The 20,682-nt window shown below is 42.4% G+C and overlaps 1 protein-coding gene across 2 annotated transcripts in view; it reads right to left on the bottom strand.

Moving 5' to 3' along the window:
• Positions 1-454: 454 nt before the first annotated feature.
• The window catches only part of txnrd2.2 (thioredoxin reductase 2, tandem duplicate 2), a 31,308-nt gene continuing 11,080 nt past the window's right edge, over positions 455-20,682 (bottom strand). The window contains exons 9-17 of one of the 2 annotated variants that reach the window (XM_028577305.1): positions 18,807-18,826; positions 18,267-18,358; positions 18,005-18,179; positions 10,265-10,401; positions 7,853-7,948; positions 6,007-6,099; positions 3,907-3,978; positions 3,392-3,489; positions 455-2,749 (exon numbers count right to left, since the gene is read on the bottom strand). In XM_028577305.1, coding sequence (XP_028433106.1) covers positions 2,626-2,749; positions 3,392-3,489; positions 3,907-3,978; positions 6,007-6,099; positions 7,853-7,948; positions 10,265-10,401; positions 18,005-18,179; positions 18,267-18,358; positions 18,807-18,826 — 907 coding nt within the window. In that variant the 3' untranslated portion in view covers positions 455-2,625. Of the gene's footprint in view, positions 2,750-3,391; positions 3,490-3,906; positions 3,979-6,006; positions 6,100-7,852; positions 7,949-10,264; positions 10,402-18,004; positions 18,180-18,266; positions 18,359-18,806; positions 18,827-20,682 lie in introns of those variants that run through there. The other variant, XM_028577306.1, reaches the window with a different exon arrangement.

Raw genomic sequence — 20,682 nt, 5'->3', positions numbered from 1 at the left:
ACATTTAACATAAACCTGTACAGATGCATTTTTACATTGATGCTGTCAGTGGTTCTCTGGATTTGTTTTTGGATCCCCTTATAATGCTGTGTAAATGTAGAATTTTCATGAATAGTTCAACATTTTGAGAAATACTTATTTGGTTTCCTGCTGAAAGAGAGTAAAATATTAATACCACTCATGTCCATACAGTAAATATCAAGTCAAGGGCAGTTTGTAGTCTTTATGCTAAGCTAAGCTAACTCCGGCTGTAGTTTTATATTTACTGTACAGATGTGAGAGTGGTATTGATCTTGAATTAAGAACATTTCCTAAAATGATGAACTAATCCTAACACAACTATCAGTTTCACCTTCTCTCAGTAAGTATATACAGCGTATGCATGTGTGTACACATTAAGTGAATACCTAATACAGATGCAAACTATCATTTATGTAGAACACAGAACACTCAATCAGTGGGCATCATTGCTTTAATAGTGACACTTTGCATTCCAAAGTGTTATTACTTTACAGATAAATTATGTATAACAAAGCTCTAAGGGAAAATTACACTTCTCTATTTACAATACTAAAGTTGGCAGCCAGGTGACATCAGGCCTGCACTCCCCAGTTTTGGGTTTTAGTGCAGGTCATCATTAGCTGGCCGACGTGAAAGTTGAACCCTGACCCCCTCCGTGGGGCACAGCAGAGGCTGACTGGTCAAACATTGGGCCTGGAGTGACTGATCAACAACAATGAACAGATATTTAAATTAGACAGATATGCCATAAAAATGTCATTTTGTGCGTGTGAGGAGCCGTTGAGTGTGAGATGTAGAGCAGATGAAAAAACCCAGAAGTGGAGGGTAAAAAGCAAACCGACATTACAGTTACACTGATGGCCTCGATAACTTCCCTCGCGGTGCCTTGGGCCCACCCTGAGGTCTCTGAAGTGGCTCGTTAAGCACAGAAACACCGACTCAATTACCCTGGGCAAACACGCTGCCACCGCTTGCTGTTGTGTTGGTTGGCTGGCTGGTTGGCTCTGTCCGTCTCCTGGCCATCCCACCCCCTCCAGGCCCCTGCCGTGCAGCGCCGCAGCATGTGAGCCCTCTGTGCTCCAAGTGATAGAGTCAAGCTGTTCCTGCTGAGCGGAGGTCAGGGTCCTTCAGTCAGCACCTCGGCCCTGAACAGAGCACACAGGAATCCCCCTTCCCTCCCTAACCAGGGCTGAAAGTCAGCTCTCTCTCTCCTCTGGCCCAGGTCCAAATAAACCTGGTACCTCTCTCACTCTCTTTTTCCTCTCTCCATCTCCTGGCACACTGTCACTCCCATCATCGGAATCATTAATCAGACTGGGCAGATTAGACTTCAAATAAAAATAAACTACGCCCAGCAGCCTCCTCTTAGATCCCCCAATTTCTTGCAACCCGCTTTATTGACAGCCCTCCTCCTCTACTTAATAAACCCAAGATGTCCAGTACAGCCAGCATGTTGAGCATTTTGGGCACTTTGGCAAACTGTGGGGGGCTATTACTGCTTTATTGATATAAACAACTGGCCTTATCTTCAAGGGTGATGACTCTTGAGGCCTAACCTGCCATCCATGTAAATACACAACAGATAACCCTTATCAGTTTGGCACCAATAAAGCCAGTCTGCTTTCAAACGTCATCCAAAAGCACATATCTTTTATAGGGATTAAAGGGATTAAATGTGCAACCTGAATGTATTCAGGTTTATGTTTTATCCAGTGGCTATTTAATCTTGTCTCTCCATTCTTGGCTCTGAAAAAAGGGGAGAATTGGAGGGCAATAGTGCCACCTTTGGGTGAGTCTGAGTAGTACAGTTGGTAGAGCTCTCACAGCTCGGTTATCATCAGGCAGAGCTGCCCCGTGCCCGTGCTGTGGCATCCACACAGCTTTTGGCAGCACATGTTTGTAGTCCCACTCTATTATTTTGTGTATTGGGATGGAGCATGGCATGGGAGGAAAAGGAAGGGGTCTGGGGTCTGCTGGGCCCTAAACAAGCTGGAGCTGCCTGGCCAGATCTTAGCTGGCTGACTGACAGGCGGTTTGTGTGTGTCCATGGGAAATGGGGCGGTGTCGCTGTGGCGACGGCCCTGGGGCCATCCATCAGTGTCATGGGGTGGGGGGGGTATATGGTATGTGTCACCTCCAAGACTAATGGACAGGAAGTACAGCCGGAGAAACAACAATATTTGCAGAATATATATATTCAGAAAAACGTTACAATTTCAACAAAACCCTGAGCACAGGCCTTAATCCTGATTGATGAGCCTGTTTATTTAAAAGACGCTCGCTCTGCGGTCAGGCCTCTCGCTAACCTGATCTATAACCCTGGGCTTTTAGAGGATACACTGACCAAATCCATGTACATGGAATAATCATAGCCTTGGTTATGATGTGACACTAACCTGGGCAGTCAGTGATGATCTGCATGACTGGCCTATGAAGAGACCCTAGATCCCAGAGAAAGCACTGGGAAACTGGGGGCCATTTTGGGGCCATGTAGAAGGAGAGGGGACAAGGAGATGAAGCAGGAGAAAGCCAGGCTAACTTCTTTCTACTGCCGCAGAGGGACCCTGTGTGCTCACCAGTGTTCAGAGACCGAGGTGCTTAACCTCAGCAGCCGGTTACCGTGGCGTCCAAGCCAGACCGCTTTGTGATGTTGACCTTGGTCAGCTCCTCGGCACAGGTTGGGTGGATGCCTACCGTCTGCAACAGGTGGGAATATGTTGCTCCACACCTGAGACACACGCAAACACACAGGGAGGTCATTCATGTCGCTTCTACTCGCATTCTTTCAGGACTAACTGTGTTAGTTATCCTCTAATAAGTCCAGAAGTCTTCCAATTGTTCACGATCACTTTGTATATGAAACAAAAGCTTTTATAAAAAAAAGAAATAAACCGAAATGTATCGCTCACTAAATGCACGAGTCTTGAGTGAAGAAAAGTCATCAGGCGGACTCAAATATGTCCCATACTGCACATCTTGGTGACTTTTAGAGAGTTAAAATACAACTTAAAGCAGCACTAAATAACTTTTCCCGCTTCGGTCCCCCTACGGGTTGGAAGCGGAAGTGTCCGTTACATTACATTATGCAAGTTTGCCAGATCGGGTAGCGGATCTGTAGTTCGAATGAGACCTAATGAGACTGTCCGATAGCGGTAATGGACAATTCCGCTTCCAACTTGTAGGGGGACCGAAGCGGGAAAAGTGCTCTAGTGTTGCTTTAAAACCACAACTGGACGGTTGTTCTTTAGGGCATGAATGCAGTAAAGAAGCTCACTCAGTTGACATTTTTAAATCTAGATTAAAAAACACCTAATTGATTGATTAAAAACCACATGTACCTTAAATAAAATCTAGGATTTATTTAACTTACTGGAAGCCCATAGCAAAGCCCTGTGTGACTTCCCCAGCGTTTGGACCGGTGAAGTGCAGACCCAGGATCTTCTGGTCTCCACCCCGCTCACATATTACCTAAGGAGATAGAAAGCTGGACTGAAGCCAAGGAGCTGAAGCCTTCTCTGCTTTTGGCCGTAGTGGTCAAAACAACCACAGAGCAGGACAAGTGGATCCCAACGCTGACTTGCTAGGCCACAGATGGACAAATCAAAAGGTTGGCAGGATTATGGATAAACCATTCAGACTATTTCATTTATTGAGTCAAACCCTCTCAAATTGTCCGTCTAGCAGCGTTCCGTACTCCACCAACCTGCTGCAGAAAAAAACACTACTCCTGTCCCTCAACTATATGCATGTACAAATAAATAAAAAATATTATACAAAGAACTACATTATATGGTGTACTAAAAAAATGCCAAAAAAACAGCTCAAAATACGTATAAAAAAGCTCTGTTGTGGTGGTGGGCTGTTTGGTTAGCAGTTTAACCCTACCTTTAAGTAACACTGGCTGGCATCGCGCTCTGCAACACTGAATTCCAGAGGCTTGTAGAAAGCATGGTAGACCTACACAGACATAAAAACACAGACAAAAATGGACAGGACAAAAATCATTAACAGGAGAAATGGTATAGAATGCATTACTGTGGTCCTCAAATCTGAGCAATTTTATTTTGTAATATTGCATAGTAAAATAAATGTATATGTATAGTAAAAAAAGTAAAGTTGTGCCTACAGACAATCAGTTCTTCAAAGTGATATCAACATAGCCTCTCGCGTGAACTTTGCTTTAAAACAGCAGAGCTTACAAATGTGCAAAAACAAACTAGAGTAGTGACGGTGATCTCTTCTTGTGTACATTTCACAAAGTGATGTATTAACTATCTGAAAATAGCAGCTAAAAGAAAATAAGGACAGTAAACAAAAGATAAATTGCAAACAATACAGTATGCAATTGCAAGGCCTTATAAGCACCAATTCAAACACACTGCATAACATCTGAATAAAAACATCAATGCTTGCTCGTGATAGTGATTGATTTCAAACTCCTCACTGAAAGTGTGTGTGCAGTGTGTTTTATTCTACGGGCGAACGTGCCGACACAAGTTGTGAGGGCCATGCAGCTGTCGGGGGCCGGTGCTGCAGCTCCTCCTCAGATCTAAGCGCGCCTGTCATCACCCCATACACACCTCAATCAGGCCTCCTGCTCGCCTGTCACTCGCAGCCAGGAGCCCCACCTCGCCACCTAAATCGTTTATCGGCGGCCTCGTGCAGGTGGTGGCGAGCATCTGGCACCGCGCTCACGTACGCGGGCACGTCAAATCCTGAGCTGCTTGCTGTTGCATTGTATGTGCGTGTCAGTGTTTGTTTAGGGGTTATGGGACATTGTATTTTCTCTGCAGGTCGATGGCAGTAACAAGCCACTAACACTGCCTTTGTAACTATCTTTGTGCATGCGTGGCATGTAGCCAATCATTTCTGCGTAAAGAAACTAAACTTATAACTGTGGACCAATGCTACACCAGTTCTGTGCTGATATAATATAAAGTGGGTGCCATTTCTGATTAGAGACCTAATTCCATTCTACATATACTGAGATTAGTTGTTTAATGAATTTCACGGTAAGTAAGTTGAGGACTTTAACAGACCACCTACAAAGTACCCTTGTACACAAAAATTGATTTCAAATAATTTTGTATTTCAAAATGAAGGTAAGATTTTTCACCTAGACACTGCTGTTTAAATTATAATATATTAACACAAGAAAGAACACATCTCACTGATAGGTTTGGTATTTGTGCATGCAGATGTTTGAATATATCTTATCTATTCTAAAAAGGAGCTTCTATGGACGAGTCAGTTTTAAGGTGACATGGTCTCACAGCAAAACCTAGCTTAGAATGTGTAAATCTATTATGAGTTTGGGTACAAAGCTTCACACAGAGGAATTGGAGCCAGGAATGTGAGAATCTATTAGGAGCACAGGCCATAAAACATGCAGTTTAAGAGTAAACTGTTGCGCTGACATAAATATCTTGAGCTGTGTGAGCACAAAAAGAGTTTAAAAGGGATCCATTTTGATGTACATGTTGGTCACCCTTGGGCAGACACGTCTGTATGCTCACGGTTGTCTCGTTGTCATGAAAGTTTGTTCACTGTTTGAATAAAGCTGCATTTGATTTGAATTCATTGGACTGGTCGTCCTCTTTGAAGTCTCCCAACAACATTTCTGAGTCATCACCTGATAACACTCACTATATCATATGCCAAAATAATCTGTTTTTTTTCATGGGGGCATTTCACAACATTGGCACTTGAGTTGCTACTTGCAATGTGGGCTTTCCTGTGTAATTAAAACATTATGAACATATTTTTAACCACTGTATTTCCTATATAGTGGTAAAATTTGGAGTAACCTTATATTGAAAAGTCACTATGAAGAAACTAACATATGTTTATTCCTGATTTTCTAATAGATTTGAACTTGAAATGTGGACATATAAAGGGCTTTTCTTCCAAATACTACAAAACCATTCTTGGAAATACTCAGTTTATAGCTGTATTATAGCGGCACATATACAGCATCTATCTTACCTCTATGCCGTCTTTCCCATGCCTCTTCTCAGCGTCCTCCTCAGACAGACCCACACAGCCATACTCGAGGGGGGTGAACACTGTGGTGGGCACCTGACACACACACACACACACACACACACACACACACACACACACACACACACACACACACACACACACACACACACACACACACACACACACACACACACACACACACACACACACACACACACACACACACACACACACACACACACACTTCAACTTCAAGCTACAGCTGAAACAATTAGACAACTAATCAATTAGTTGTTTGACAGAAAATCGGTATTATGATAGTTGAATATTTGTTTAACCTCTTTTCATGTCATGTATTATGGAGTAATTGTGACCTTTTTCTTTGTATTCTTATACCATAGAGGGGGCTCCAAATGTGTCATTGAAATAGTGATATCTCAAACCTATATATTTGACATCAAAACTACAGTGAAGAAAATAAGTATTTGAACACCCTGCTATTTTGCAAGTTCTCCCACTTAGAAATCATGGAGGGGTCTGAAATTGTCATCGTAGGTGCATGTCCACTGTGAGAGACATAATCTAAAAAAAAAAAAAAAAAAATCCAGAAATCACAATGTATGATTTTTTAACTATTTATTTGTATGATACAGCTGCAAATAAGTATTTGAACACCTGAGAAAATCTATGTTAATATTTGGTACAGTAGCCTTTGTTTGCAAGTACAGAGGTCAAACGTTTCCTGTAGTTTTTCCCCAGGTTTGCACACACTGCAGGAGGGATTTTGGCCCACTCCTCCACACAGATCTTCTCTAGATCAGTCAGGTTTCCATGCCATGCATGATTTCAAACCATGACGTCTTAGTGTATTACCAACAGTAACCTTGGAAACGGTGGTTCCATCTCTTTTCAGGTCATTGACCAGCTCCTCCCGTGTAGTTCTGGGCTGATTTCTCACCTTTCTTAGGATCATTGAGACCCCACGATGTGAGATCTTGCATGGAGCCCCAGTCCGAGGGAGATTGACAGTCATGTTTAGCTTCTTCCATTTTCTAATGATTGCTCCAACAGTGGACCTTTTTTCACCAAGCTGCTTGGCAATTTCCCCGTAGCCCTTTCCAGCCTTGTGGAGATGTACAATTTTGTCTCTAGTGTCTTTGGACAGCTCTTTGGTCTTGGTCATGTTAGTAATTGGATTCTTACTGATTGTATGGGGTGGACAGGTGTCTTTATGCAGCTAACAACCTCAAACAAGTGCATCTAATTTAGGATAATAAATGGAATGGAGGTGGACATTTTAAAGGCAGACTAACAGGTCTTTGAGGGTCAGAATTCTAGCTGATAGACAGGTGTTCAAATACTTATTTGCAACTGTATCATACAAATAAATAGTTAAAAAATCATATATTGTGATTTCTGGATATTTTTTTTTTAGATTATGTCTCTCACAGTGGACATGCACCTACGATGACCATTTCAGATCCCTCCATGATTTCTAAGTGGGAGAACTTGCAAAATAGCAGGGTGTTCAAATACTTATTTTCCTCACTGTATATCAAACTCATTTGAAATGCCCCCTGACCCCATGTGAATATAAAGATACATTAAGACTTGCAAAAGAGTTGAATGGAAGTAAACATAGCATGATGAAGAATGATGACATTTTGGAAAATGGTGGTATGTTTATGTCAAGACTCATTCTGAAGAGAGGCTGGAGGTACAGTAAGGTATATCAGACACTACAACCACATAACACCAGAAATGGTTGAGGTGGAAAGATGGAGGGAAATGATCAGCCTCTGAGTGTGAGTGTGAGTGTGAGTGTGTGTGTGTGTGTGTGTCTTACGTTGTCGTAGTTCATGAGTTCAGTGCTGCGACCAGCCAGTCTGCGGGCGAGAAACTTTCCTGCTTTAATGGCCGTTGGGGTTAATTCAGGACGACCCTAAAACGAGCGACAATTGAATTGACTTCAGTATACCTATGTGGACCTCAAACACACATAAGATCTAGATCTGGTCCTTAAAAATGTGTTTACCTTGCAATAACTTAATAAGTTTAGACCATGTGGTCGTCTGACTACACACATTAATACTCAGAAATGCAGAAATAGAGTGAACACAAACACACAGACAAGGTGGGCCATGATTCAGTGACTGACATAAGTCGCAAGTGCTAAACATTTAAACCATCTGGCACACTTCAAAAAAATCTCTGCATCTGTGTTTCGCTTTTATTGTTCTGGATGTCTGCCAAAACAGACAAACACACAGTCTTGGATATACACACACACAAAATAAGTGGTGCAGGAAACAGTAGGGCTGCGGGGCAATTCTAAAGGCATGACTTCAACCTGTTAAATTACCACCGCACATCCTGTTGTCCAAAGCATCTCCTGCATGTACAGTATGTGGAGGTGTGCTCTGGTATTCCAGTAAGTGTCATTCGTCATTATAATGCATTTCTTGGCACTCTTCGCCGAAAGGAAGAAAAAAAAAACTCAACAAAGCAATGGACAAATTGAGATATCAACCTTCCCAAATAAAAAAAAAAGAAATAAAAAAGCCTCCCTGCTGCTGTGAAAAGCTGACAGACATCTTGGGCTGAAGCACAACTCATCAAAGCAAACTGTCAATCAGTGTGTGTGTGTGTGTGTGTCATGAGGCCTGGGAGGCAGGAAGGAAGCACACAGCTGGTCGTGGTGAAAAAACAACACTGACATTACACGCAGCAGGTCTAACGAGTATTAACAGGGCTGGTTCAGCTTGGAACGGTACACACAGCAGCAGTGCCAATGATTACATGAAGGCGGGCTATGAGTATTAAGTGAATAGCTTCACTTAATACTGAATAGCTTCACTTAATACTCAGTCTTTTGCCAATAATACTCAGTCTTTTGCCAAGTTACTTGACATAAGATTTATTATCCACCACCGAGTACTTACTCGGTGGTGGATAATAAATCTTATGTGTGTGCACAAACAAATGTTGTACTTTTAAGATGAGTAAGGGATAATGGAGATGAGGGGGTGAGTAATGTGAACGAAACCCCCTCAGGGTGACGCAGGACTCCCGACGACCGTCAACAGAAAAGCCAAGTTGAGATGATCAGTCGGTCCCCGAGGTCCAAAAAACTGCCTCGGGACACACTGAGGCGACACCGACTTCAGAAACGTAATACGTCTCTGTACGTACTCTGTATTGTTGCCCAAGAAATGAAAACCGGCAGCTGATTGGACGAACGCATCACATGGGTTGGTTTTCTCCAGAAATTCAAAGCCAGACTGTCATGGCGGCTCGTTCAGAATACAATCTCATATTGTACTAAAATAGTTCACTGAAACATGTTTCTGAAAACATTTTAAGAGAGGAATAGTCCGTGCAGTTGCTGAATCTGTCTTCATTTCAGCTCAACAAAGGTCAGTTTAAAAGATTTTCATCAGATTTTGAGAGACTCTAAGTCACGCTCATTCCGCTCGCCATTTCCTGGTGAGTCCCGACTGCCCTGCCTTCGACTGAACATGTCAAGTCGGCCAAAATGAACGCCGACAGCCCCCCAGACTGACGACGGCACGGGACACACCGAACAGCCTCGAGTCACTGACCTCGCCAGACTGTCCAACGGCCGATTATCGGCCCTGTGTGTCCCGGCCTTAAGGGTTAGTTTGGATTCAGCAAAGTCACCCAATAACACAAACAAACCCACTGAGGCATCGGTACTCCAGCAACCCCTGTGTTCTACGAGGTCAAATTAATGTGTCCGGTGGCTTTGAGGATTCTTGGGAAGGACCTATGTCTTAGCGATAGCAAACAGATGTAAGAGAAATGGAATACTCTTTTACAGGAAGGGTGAAAATAAACGTTTGCTCATATTGGTTCCTATTTACCTGGTGTCGAGTATTAGCTGGAAGTCAACGTTCGTTTACCACCAATTGCTTCTATGACTCAAGTGTCATCAAGATCTTCCTGCCAGAGTTTATTCCAATTAATTAAAGACCAATGCCAATTCCAGCATTTTCTGGCAATGTACAAAACTAATTCTCCAGAGGTGATGTGTGTTAAAGTGTAATTCCAGATTCCTTTTGTAGAGCTGACAGACCAGGTGCTCAAACTCATTTACACTGACGGTGATGGGTGTAGACTTACAGCAACTTTGGCACAGTGTTGTATTTTCCAGTCTGAATTTAAGACTAATATGTTTATAATGATGTAGACTGTGTTTCCGTCTATGCCTGCTATCAGTGCTGCTGGCGACGCCTACCTCGCCGATGTCACCGAAAGCGTAGATGTTTGGCACCGATGTGGATTCGTCAGCGCCCACAACTATTTTCCCCGTCTCCTTTCTGAGTTGCACGCCAAGCTTGTCCAGGCCCAGCGCTTTGGTTTCAGGGGCTCTGCCTGAGGTCAACGGAAGGAGACAACACAAGGAGAAGATTACATTACAACTCAGGAGAGATAGAGGTGAGAGGAGAAAGAGGCTCTCTGTACAGTGTGCACAACACATTTTGCTGAGGTTTTAAAGGCATTTACCACCACTTCCTGTCCAGGAATTATGGGAGCCTAGTAGATAGTGTGAAAGGTGGTTATCTGAAGGACTCCCTGATTCACCTTCATGGGTGATAATCTGTGATACATTCTGCGGTAAAACCTCCAAAAATCTACCTTCGGGAATTACCAAACAATAAGGAGTGAATTAATTGTTTCATCAGACTGTCAGCATGATGAAAGTTTTCCACCCTGACAATACAACTAACTATTGCTGTAACAAAAAGATTAACTGCCATCAATTCTAATCATCAACTATTGGTTCTTCTTCATTAAGCAACAAAAATAAGAGTCTACAGCCATAGCAGCTCTGTGAAGCTGTGCTCAGGTAAGGTGGTGCTTTAAAAAGGAACACGCCGACTTATTGGGACTTTAGCTTATTCACCGTATCCCCCAGAGTTAGAGAAGTCCATACATACTCTTCTCATCTCCGTGGGTGTTATAACTCTGTCTGGCCCATGCACCGCTAGCCTAGCTTAGCACAGATCCTGGAGGTAACCGGCTCCATCTAGCCTACTGCTCCCAATAAGTGACAAAATAACGCCAACATGTTCCTATTTACATGTTGTGATTTGTGATTTGTCACAGGGTGTACAAATAGTAGCAGAAGTAGCAGTGCTTCACCTTCTGAGAATATAGTTTCCAGTATGTATACGGTTAGAAGACGGCTGTGTCTCATGTGACCTTGTTATTTGTATATCCTGTGACTATACAAATCACAACATGTAAATAGGAAAATGTTGGAGTTATTTTGTCACTCATTGGGACTAGTAGGCTGGTTGGAGCCGGTTACCTCCAGGATCTGTGCTAAGCTAGGCTAGCGATTGGTGCGTCAGACAGAGTTACAACACCCACGGAGAGGAGAAGGGTATGTATGGACTTATCTAACTCTGGGGGATACGGGGAATAAGACAAAATCCCAATAAGTCGCCGTTTTCCTTTAAACTACATGCCAACGTTAACATGCTAACATGGTCACAGTGACAGATGCTTAGCAGAAATTAGCTTAGTTCATCCAGTTAGCATGCTAACATTCGCTAATTAGAACAAAACACATATCTGTTGAGGCTGATGGGAAGGTAAGGTATTTGGTCATAAACCAAAATATGGGACAAATACAAATTTTGACCTGATGCTGGTGCTAGATGAGGTCACTAAAGTCGTCCTCTAGAGAACTTTAATATCACACACATTTCACTGCAATCTATCCAATAGTCGTCACGACATTTAACTCAAAACCAGAATTGTCAACACCGCGGTTGTGCTAGTGGAACGGTTCACGGAACGCCAAAGTTATTGTGATCCATCCTACGGGGACCATTAATGTCCAGAGAATGTAATAGTTGTTGAGATATTTCAGTCTGAACCAAAGTGATGGAATGTCTTTACCATTCCTAGGGCCATGTCACAAGCGTGACTAAAAATGCCAAACATTTGCTGGCCGAAGACCTCGCAAATGTGAGGATTTGCAGCTTTTCTCCATTTTCATAGCGTTGTAAAGTGTGTAAAGAGTTTTGCTCTGTTGGTTGGACAAAACCATCTAAAAACACTTGTACCAGTGTTGGCCTTAAAAGGTCAAACCCTAATTCAGAATTCTTAAATTAGAAAACAACAACAACAACGACAACATCTGGCCAGCTGAGAGAGAGAGAAAGAGAGAGAGAGAGAGCGAGAGAGAGAGACAGAAAGGAGGAGAAACTGATGAGCAGCTGGGAATCGGTATCCTATCGACCCCCCGGGGACACCCAACGGTGTGATTTCTGACACTTCCTGGGGGACGGCTGACTGATGCTGTCGACACAGAGTCTCTATGGTGATGGGGCATGGACCACTCACTCCCCCCCCTCCTCTCCATGGCTCCTCACAACCTGACTGGGTAGCATAATAAACACCCGGCCCTGAGCTACCCATGTAGATGCTATCGGACAGCAAAAATAACAAACCCCCGAGACCCTTTTCCTGGCTGGAGCCGAAGAACAACGTCCTCCCCCTCTTCTCAGACCGGGGGGGAGGGGGGGCTACAGGGACCTGTCTAGTGCTCCACAGCATGGGTGGTTGAAGGCGATGGAGAACACAGAGAAGGAGGAGAGAGGGGAAGTTAGGCAGTCATGGCCAATTCCCAAAAGCAAGACTTATTTATATTTTCTTGTCCTGTACGTACACAACATATTCATGTCATTCTCACATTCACATCATTTCCTGTGAATTATAGTGGAATTTAGCTATTTACATTTTGAAATTGAATATTCTTAATTGTACTATTGTTGTTTCAATTCTGAATTTTAAAAAATACTTGGTTTACAGTATAACACACTATAATGTCACTACAATGGTCAGCTGATTTTTGTTTTATTAAAATATATTTCAACAATTGTGACTAATCTTGTGAAGCATCCATAACAGCTGTTTAAAGAGTTAGTGAATGGATAACAGCTGTAATCACAAAAATGCATAAATATCTTCCTATTTCATATTCATATCAACAATGATTTATTTTATATTTTTGTATTTAATGTATTTGATGATTTATCATCAAGTATTGTTTTTGTAAATTATTATTAATTATTTGTAATACTATATTTTTACCCTATCCACCGCTGAAGGCCATGAGATGTTCAATTCTTGATCTATTATTGATTACCTTTATACACCGGTTCCAGTTGCTTCATAGGAGAAGTTTTAATTGGAGACAAATACATTGAGGAACACCGCTGCTACATTAGTTAGTTTTTTATTAATATTTTATGAAGTGTATATAACTTCTAAATGCTAAAAAGGGAGGGTGAAAGTTTTTCAGTAATCTGAGTTTCAATGGAGTGTGTGTCCCATAATGGCCTACATCCTGTTGAGGCTTCCCCATACATTTCTGCAGCTGTAAAATACTTGATATTTTCTGCTTTGTTAATACTGAATTTCCGCATCAATCACTGCAAAAACATCTGTATTGGCCTACAAAAACCCATATCGGTACAATCTGACTGGTAAGTATAGAACTCTCTCTTTACATATGTGGCCTTCCTGTCTGTAGCTCCACTCAGTGCTGTACTGTAGCAGTGACCACAGCTCCATTGTACGGGCGAGGACACAACAACAGTGGGCTGGCTGATAAGGGACTTGGTTGGAAGTGGGACTGACCCCACACACACACACACACACACACACACACACACACACACACACACACACACACACACACACACACACACACACACACACACACACACACACACACACACACACACACACACACACACACACACACACACACACACACACACACACACACACACACACATCCAACAGATCTGAACAAAGCCTGTTGTGACATTAAGAGGAAGCCTCTAGACTGCTAGGCTAATTAGCCACAACAACCCTTCACGAGTTGAAATGGGAGCTGGACGCTTATCTGATCAATCAAATGAACAAAGACAAAAGGGAGAGAAATGTGAGGGGGAGACTATTTATCTTGGAGGAATAGATCGTACAGGATGCAAAAAATTGATAACGTGTTCTATTTCAGGCCAAAAAGGATTTTAAGATGCAAATCCATAAAGAGCTCCCTAACTGGAGAAAAGACTTTTAGCGTCTGTGCATAATAAAAGCTGTCAAGGGAATAGGAAATGCATTACATTTATTCTATAGACAGGTTTGTTTAAGTATCACCACTGTTTCATACGGTGTCCACAAATGAGACGTGTGTGCAACCCAAACCTCTGCCTGCTTTTGTTTCATCACAACAACCAGCTTTCTCAACCAGCGTTTTACTGAGTGATGGGATCCTATGAATACACACGTTTTTCTGTCAAAGTTAGAAGTTAGGTTATTTCATAGGAAAGATTTCTGCGTTTCTGTTTTTGCAGGGCTTTTTCCATGCGCTGGTTCAAAGTGGGTGGGGCTCAGTTGGAAAAAGGTGATGTCATGTACCTCTGTGCACCAATCAGACTTTAGTCGCATTTGAATCAAAATGTGATGACAATTGGGGGGTTGTTTGCTTATGTTAGTACCGTCCATTAAATCTGATCAAATCACGCCAAAGCAGATTATACATAATCTAGACACAAATATCTAAAAACACATCAAAATACTTAAAGATTTAAAACCACATTTTCAGGGGCTTTTAAAAAAAAGATCAAGTCTAACTGTGGGCTCTTAAATTGGACATTAAGATTTTATAGTTTAAGACTCAGCGAGATCGCTTTAGATCTTACAGACATTTAAACACAAATGCTATATATTTTAAGATGTCACATACTTCTGTTTACTCAGTTGTGAATGCTGCTACAGTACAGTGGTGCTCATAACTTTATGAACCCATGCTAAAGTTGACTAAAAAGAGGAATAAAAAAATCATCTTTTGGAAATTGATCTTAATGCCGTAATTAAAAAATAAATAGAATAGAATTTATAATATAAAAAATCCAACCTTTAAGGACACCAATTTTCTTTGTGAATGAATAATGTATCGTAAATAAATAAATAAATGATCTTCCTTAAAATCCAGAGGGCATAAGTATAAACACCAGTATACACAGGCCAGTTATTTCATGGATCCAGGATACTATGCATCCTGATAAAGTTCCCTTGGCCTTTGGAATTAAAATAGCCCCCCTACATTATCACATACCCTTCACCATACCTAGAGATTGGCATGGTTTTATTTCAGTTAGCCTAACAGCTGGTTTGATTTGCATTGAGAGATGATCTTATGGAAAGTACCCCATGCCAGTCTCTAGGTATGGTGAAGGGTATGTGATGATGTGGGGGGACTATTTTAATTCCAAAGGCCAAGGGAACTTTATCAGGATGCATAGTATCCTGGATCCATGAAATAACTGGCCTTTAAAAATAAACATCTGCCTGCCTCTATGGGAATTTAACATAGGGGTGTACTTACTTATGTCCCCTGTATTTTAAGGAAGAACATTTATTTATTTACGATACATTATTCATTCACAAAGAAAATTGGTGTCCTTAAAGGTTGGATTTTTACTAATTTTTTTAATTAAGGCATTAAGATCAATTTCCAAAAGATGATTTTTTTTAATTCCTCTTTTTAGTGAACTTTAGCATGGGTTCATAAACTCATGAGCACCACTGTATATGTGACAATATTCAGTCACTCACAGTAACCCTGTTCCTGTCAAAACAAATCTCCAAAATAGGAATAACATACAAGTCTATTTTCAAGTGTTATTTCCCAATTGCACTGCAATGTAGTGTTTTCATATCCGCAGGGTAATACAGACAGGAGAGCAACATTCAGGGATGTCATCAGTAACTTGTAAAACTTAGACGGGCAAATGTCTTTTAAAACGAACTAGGAAATGTTTTCAAATGACATCCTTCAGTACTGTAGCGCGCAGAGAGGAGGAAGACTAATGTGCCCACTGTCTGCATGCAGACAGGAAGCGTGGAAATGTTCTGTTTCCTGGTGTGTTTCTGCTGGCACACCTGGACAGGGGAGCGGCCATGAGGCCAGGAAGGAGCAGGGGAAAGGTGGAGGGAGGCAGGGCCGTGGAGAAGGATGTGGTAGACAGTGGTGATACTGTCCCCCGGTCCCCTCTGGCCTTTAATAACTCCACAGAGGCCTGGAACCCTGTGCGGCCCCTAGTGTAAGGTCACATTAAAAGGGATGTGGCCTTGTACTCATAACTCCTGCAAGCATACATCAAAGCGCAGAGGCCACGTTGTTACTGGTTCTCACTGAACTGTATGGGAACAAAAGCTGTCATGGATATAGCTGGGTCCTCCCAAGTAACACAAGGACATTGCTGCTGGTGTTACGACTTACTATGTGACACAGTTTTGATGAAGGAATTTTAAGTTGTGGTGCTGTTGGACAAACTAATAAAAAAAACTATCAAATAATGTGCTGCATTTAATATAAATACAATGTGATAGAGGCTGAAAAATAGGCTAAAATACGTAACAGTTTGGTGCACTGTGGATTGAAATCGAAAATAATTTTCCAGGTCCTAAAATGTCATGTGCTGTGAGAACTTTTGCTCTAATGAATAGAGGAAACATCAGGGTTGCAGGATCGCACGCATGTCAGTATACCTACTGATACATGCACTCAATGCAAATATCATTCTCACCAGCAGTCTCACGCTGAGACGATGTGGGAATTGAGCCACAGGAGGGAACAGCGAACGTCATCTCAGCTGCAGGGTCACGCACATCCTTGTCGCTGTCACACGCATAGAGCGAGACCCCCCCCCACAACACTCGCAGCGACAGTCTGGGCACTGGAAAAGTCTGGCAGTCAGATTTTCAGAAGCACTGCGCTGTCTTTGAAACCACTCAACACAAATAAACCAATAGCAGGGGCCCTGACAGATCTTCCCTCCATTGTTACTCATACTGCTGGTGGAACGGGAGAAGTGAAAAGATAGATTAGAGAATAAATTGACCAGAAAGAAGAGGAGGAAGGCTGGTGGCAATGGCAGGCAGAGGGCCGCGCGCGGGCAGGGATGGCAGTGACAGATGCGGGGTTGGTTTCCGCAGGGCTGGCATGGGCAGGAAGGCCCCGAGCGGGAGAACAAAGAGGGGAACGTGGTGACCCTGTGCCTGGGTGCATCCTGCCCCTCTCCAACCAGAGAGCCAGAGAGCTAGCGGTGGGTGATTAACACTTCCCCTGGCCATTCCCATCACTCAGGCTTTATTACTTTGTTTTCAGCCTTGATTCATCTCTGCTATCTGCTGACACTGCACTCTATTGAGGATGACACTGAAATTGATGGTAGCAGGGAGAACAGTCATACCGGTATTTTATTTCAGGGATATATATATATATATATATATATATATATATATATATATATATATATATATATGGGAAACTATATGACTGGTGGAGAGGTTTTTAAATATAGGGGATAAGGAGTTCATTACTGTACTGTGAACTGCATCCATTCACTGTCAATTTAACCAACTTGCAAAGTAGAGGTTGTCAAAATTCAGGCAATTTAATATGTGGTTTGTAAAAAAGACTGGTGTCAAGGGGGCTTCCAATTTAAAAGGAATGTACTGGATTAAATAATTCAGTCTTAAGCATATAAAAAGGCAGTTGCAAGTCTTTCTACAATAACACAAATTTAAACATTTTCCTTTCAAAGCGATGTTGACAATAGTGTAAAATTTAAGGTGTGAGGCTATGCGAGAAATGCCTGACACCGTCTTATTTACTTTTAATTGGTCCTGGATTTGATCCTGTGGTCAACAGTCGAGTACAGGTCGAGTCTTGAGCCCTCATTTGTGTCAAGTCTAAAGCTCTGGCATCTCGTCTACTCAAGTGTCCAGAAGCAACACTCCATTTAAACCTGACCCGTTACCTCCATGTGGAGGGGGTGAGAGCTCCTTTAGCATATCACTCAAATTAATTCAGGTTTGTTTCAGATTTAAGTGAAATGACCCCTTAGATGTGACCGACACACAGCGACACGCACATACTTACCAACTGCCCATAACACAGAGTCGTAGGTGTCCTTGTGTTCGTTGCCTGTGTGGGTGTCAGTCCAGGTCACCTGGAGAGCTCCTGAGGACAGTTTGTCCACTCTCTTTGGGACACACATCCATGCAAACTTGGTCCCATATGCGTCCATGTAGTCCGTCACTAGACCTGCCATTTGCTGCATAAACCGAAAAAGAATATCCACCTTCAAACATGACAAAAATCACTTTCATGATTATGGAGACTGCGGTTCAGGGAGCAATACCTGATCAAACCCCCGGAGGGCGATGCTGCGGACCATCACTGTGGTGTCCAAGCCAATGCCGGTGAGGAAGCCTGCACACTCCAGAGCCACATCTGAGCAACAGCAGGTTGAGGATTACAGTACTTACTTTTCATCATTTACAAGTACAGCAGCACCTGATGTGTCCATTACACATAACGAATGACACTCTCCACACTTGGACAAGAAAGTAGCTCAAAAAGAAGGTCACAATCAGCATACAAACACAATAATGGTTAAACTGCAATTGGAAAAATGGCCCAATGTTTGTTTTATCATAGTTTACCAAATGACCGGTACATGATGCATCTCAGACTGGAAACCTATCTGACGTGTCTGAGTGCAGTACTGCTGATATGGTACCCTGAATTTAAGACAGGTGCTAAGAGTTATTCAGAAACACTATTTGAAACAAGTGGCAATGTTTTTTATCAAGTTAATATCTTCACGATACATCTATGGATTACCAGCAGACTTTATGCAGTGGCTTCATTTACAAGCTCTCTGTCAGACAAAGGATACAGCTGGCTCCAACCACAAGCCTGCAAAACACAAATAAAGAGAAGCTGTTAGCCAAACTAATAATAATAATAAAAAAAACATTTCATCATTTGTGCAGCACACTTTGGCCTAATAAAATAAAGTAAGTCCAAAGTTGAAAATGTTTACTTTAAAATACTAGAATTAGAGAGGTGACGAATTACAGAACTTCACAACCTCAGTGGGAGGTGAAGACGTGTGAAGAAAATGTAGATAACGGGGACAGTAAAAGGTTTGTGTGCACTTGCAGTGTCGGAGTGTGTGTGTGTGTGTGTGTGTGTGTGTGTGGTCCAGGTGAATCACACTTCAAATCCATCCTTGAGATCTGTAGCGTTGAGGAGGGCTAATTGCCAGCGTTTAGGCTAATCCCTGCAGATGGGGTGTGCCATGTTCAGGGCTCAAGTCCACACGTCAGCAGGCTGAGTGATGCCTGCATGGATGAGGCCCTCTTCTCTCCCTTGTTTTTACCTCTCCAACCCAGACCTCCATCACTTCAGTCTACTCCACCTAACAGCTCGGGCTGCCTGCGGCACATCCTGCCCCTGTCCATGCTAACAGAAACCACTAAAAGCCCCACTGCCCATTTTTTCGACGTCTGTGTAATGCACCGCTTCACTTAGCACGTATTGTGAAGTGGCTTAAAGAAGCTTAGGGAAAGAGCTTTAGCTTGATTCTACACTTTCATCACTGAGTAACCGTCTCCTTTCCCCCTAGCCCTTCTTCCTTCTCATTGTAAACTGGTCTGGAGTGGGTACAGCTGCTACATTTGTCATCTAAAAGATGATGCCATACTGTAGATCCTTGACAACCCTTCTGACCCCTTTGAACAACGGCGACATTCATGCCTCATTTCTACTGCATGATTTGACTGGACTCAACTTATTTTTGGTACCAGGTGCTTTCCTCTATTTCAATAGGCGGGATTATCAGCTGATTGCCACAGTTAAGCCGCGTGAAACTGCCCGGACACCAACTTTAATGCGGCACTCGCTGGATCCTTCATCGGCAACACTGTCTGCACTTAGTCAATTGTACGCTCTAGTGTATGACGTACTTTTGCATGCTGCCATTTTTGAAAATCTGTTGCGAGTGAACAAAACATTGCGGCCGCTATTTTCACTATCTGGAATAGCTTGGCTATTTAAAAATAGCGGGTTTATGCAGGACGTCCCGTGACGCGCTAGTGACAATTGTCTCTGACCAATCAGTGTTCTGCAGTGTTTTAACTCCACCTTCTAGTATCGGCTCAGCTTGCTTGGAATGACCCAGATGGTACCCAAAAAAAAAAAAAAAAGTACCAGGTGCTATCCACAACTTTTGCTAATGGAAAACCAAAAAGAGAGTGGCTGAACAGTCTCTGAAGCTGCCTGTTCAAGAAAACTGATGTATGCTACTAAAGACCACCTACAGACATTCCAAAAAATATGGGGGGCGCTTTCTGCACTACTTTGAAACTAAATTACATAACCAACTCTGTACTTTCTGCCGGATACTCAAAGTGAACAGGGGACAATTATATTCAGGATATTTACCACACATACTATTTTACAGTATTCAATGCATACACTGTTTAGGAGTCACATGTCAGATCAGTAATCCTTTAACAATTTGATATTAAAGTGCAGGGAAAGCCAATTCAGCATACAGTCTACAGTATCATATTATCAGCTGCACAAAAATCCATTCCCTGTCCCTCCACTTTGATTTTCATCTATGGTTTAGACAAACTGCCATGCTAGATTATCACAGGCATGAAACAGTCAAAGCTATAAATGTTCCTCATAAAAAGGGAGTCACAGAGGATGTCTGGTCTATATGTGTGGTTAATGTCTCATACAACACCGGACTCCCATCTGGA

This window comes from Perca flavescens, chromosome 5 (genome assembly GCF_004354835.1).
Source record: "Perca flavescens isolate YP-PL-M2 chromosome 5, PFLA_1.0, whole genome shotgun sequence".
NCBI classification, from domain to species: domain Eukaryota; kingdom Metazoa; phylum Chordata; class Actinopteri; order Perciformes; family Percidae; genus Perca; species Perca flavescens.
Note: the sequence above shows the minus strand (reverse complement) of the source record. Positions and strands in the feature narration are given on the sequence as shown.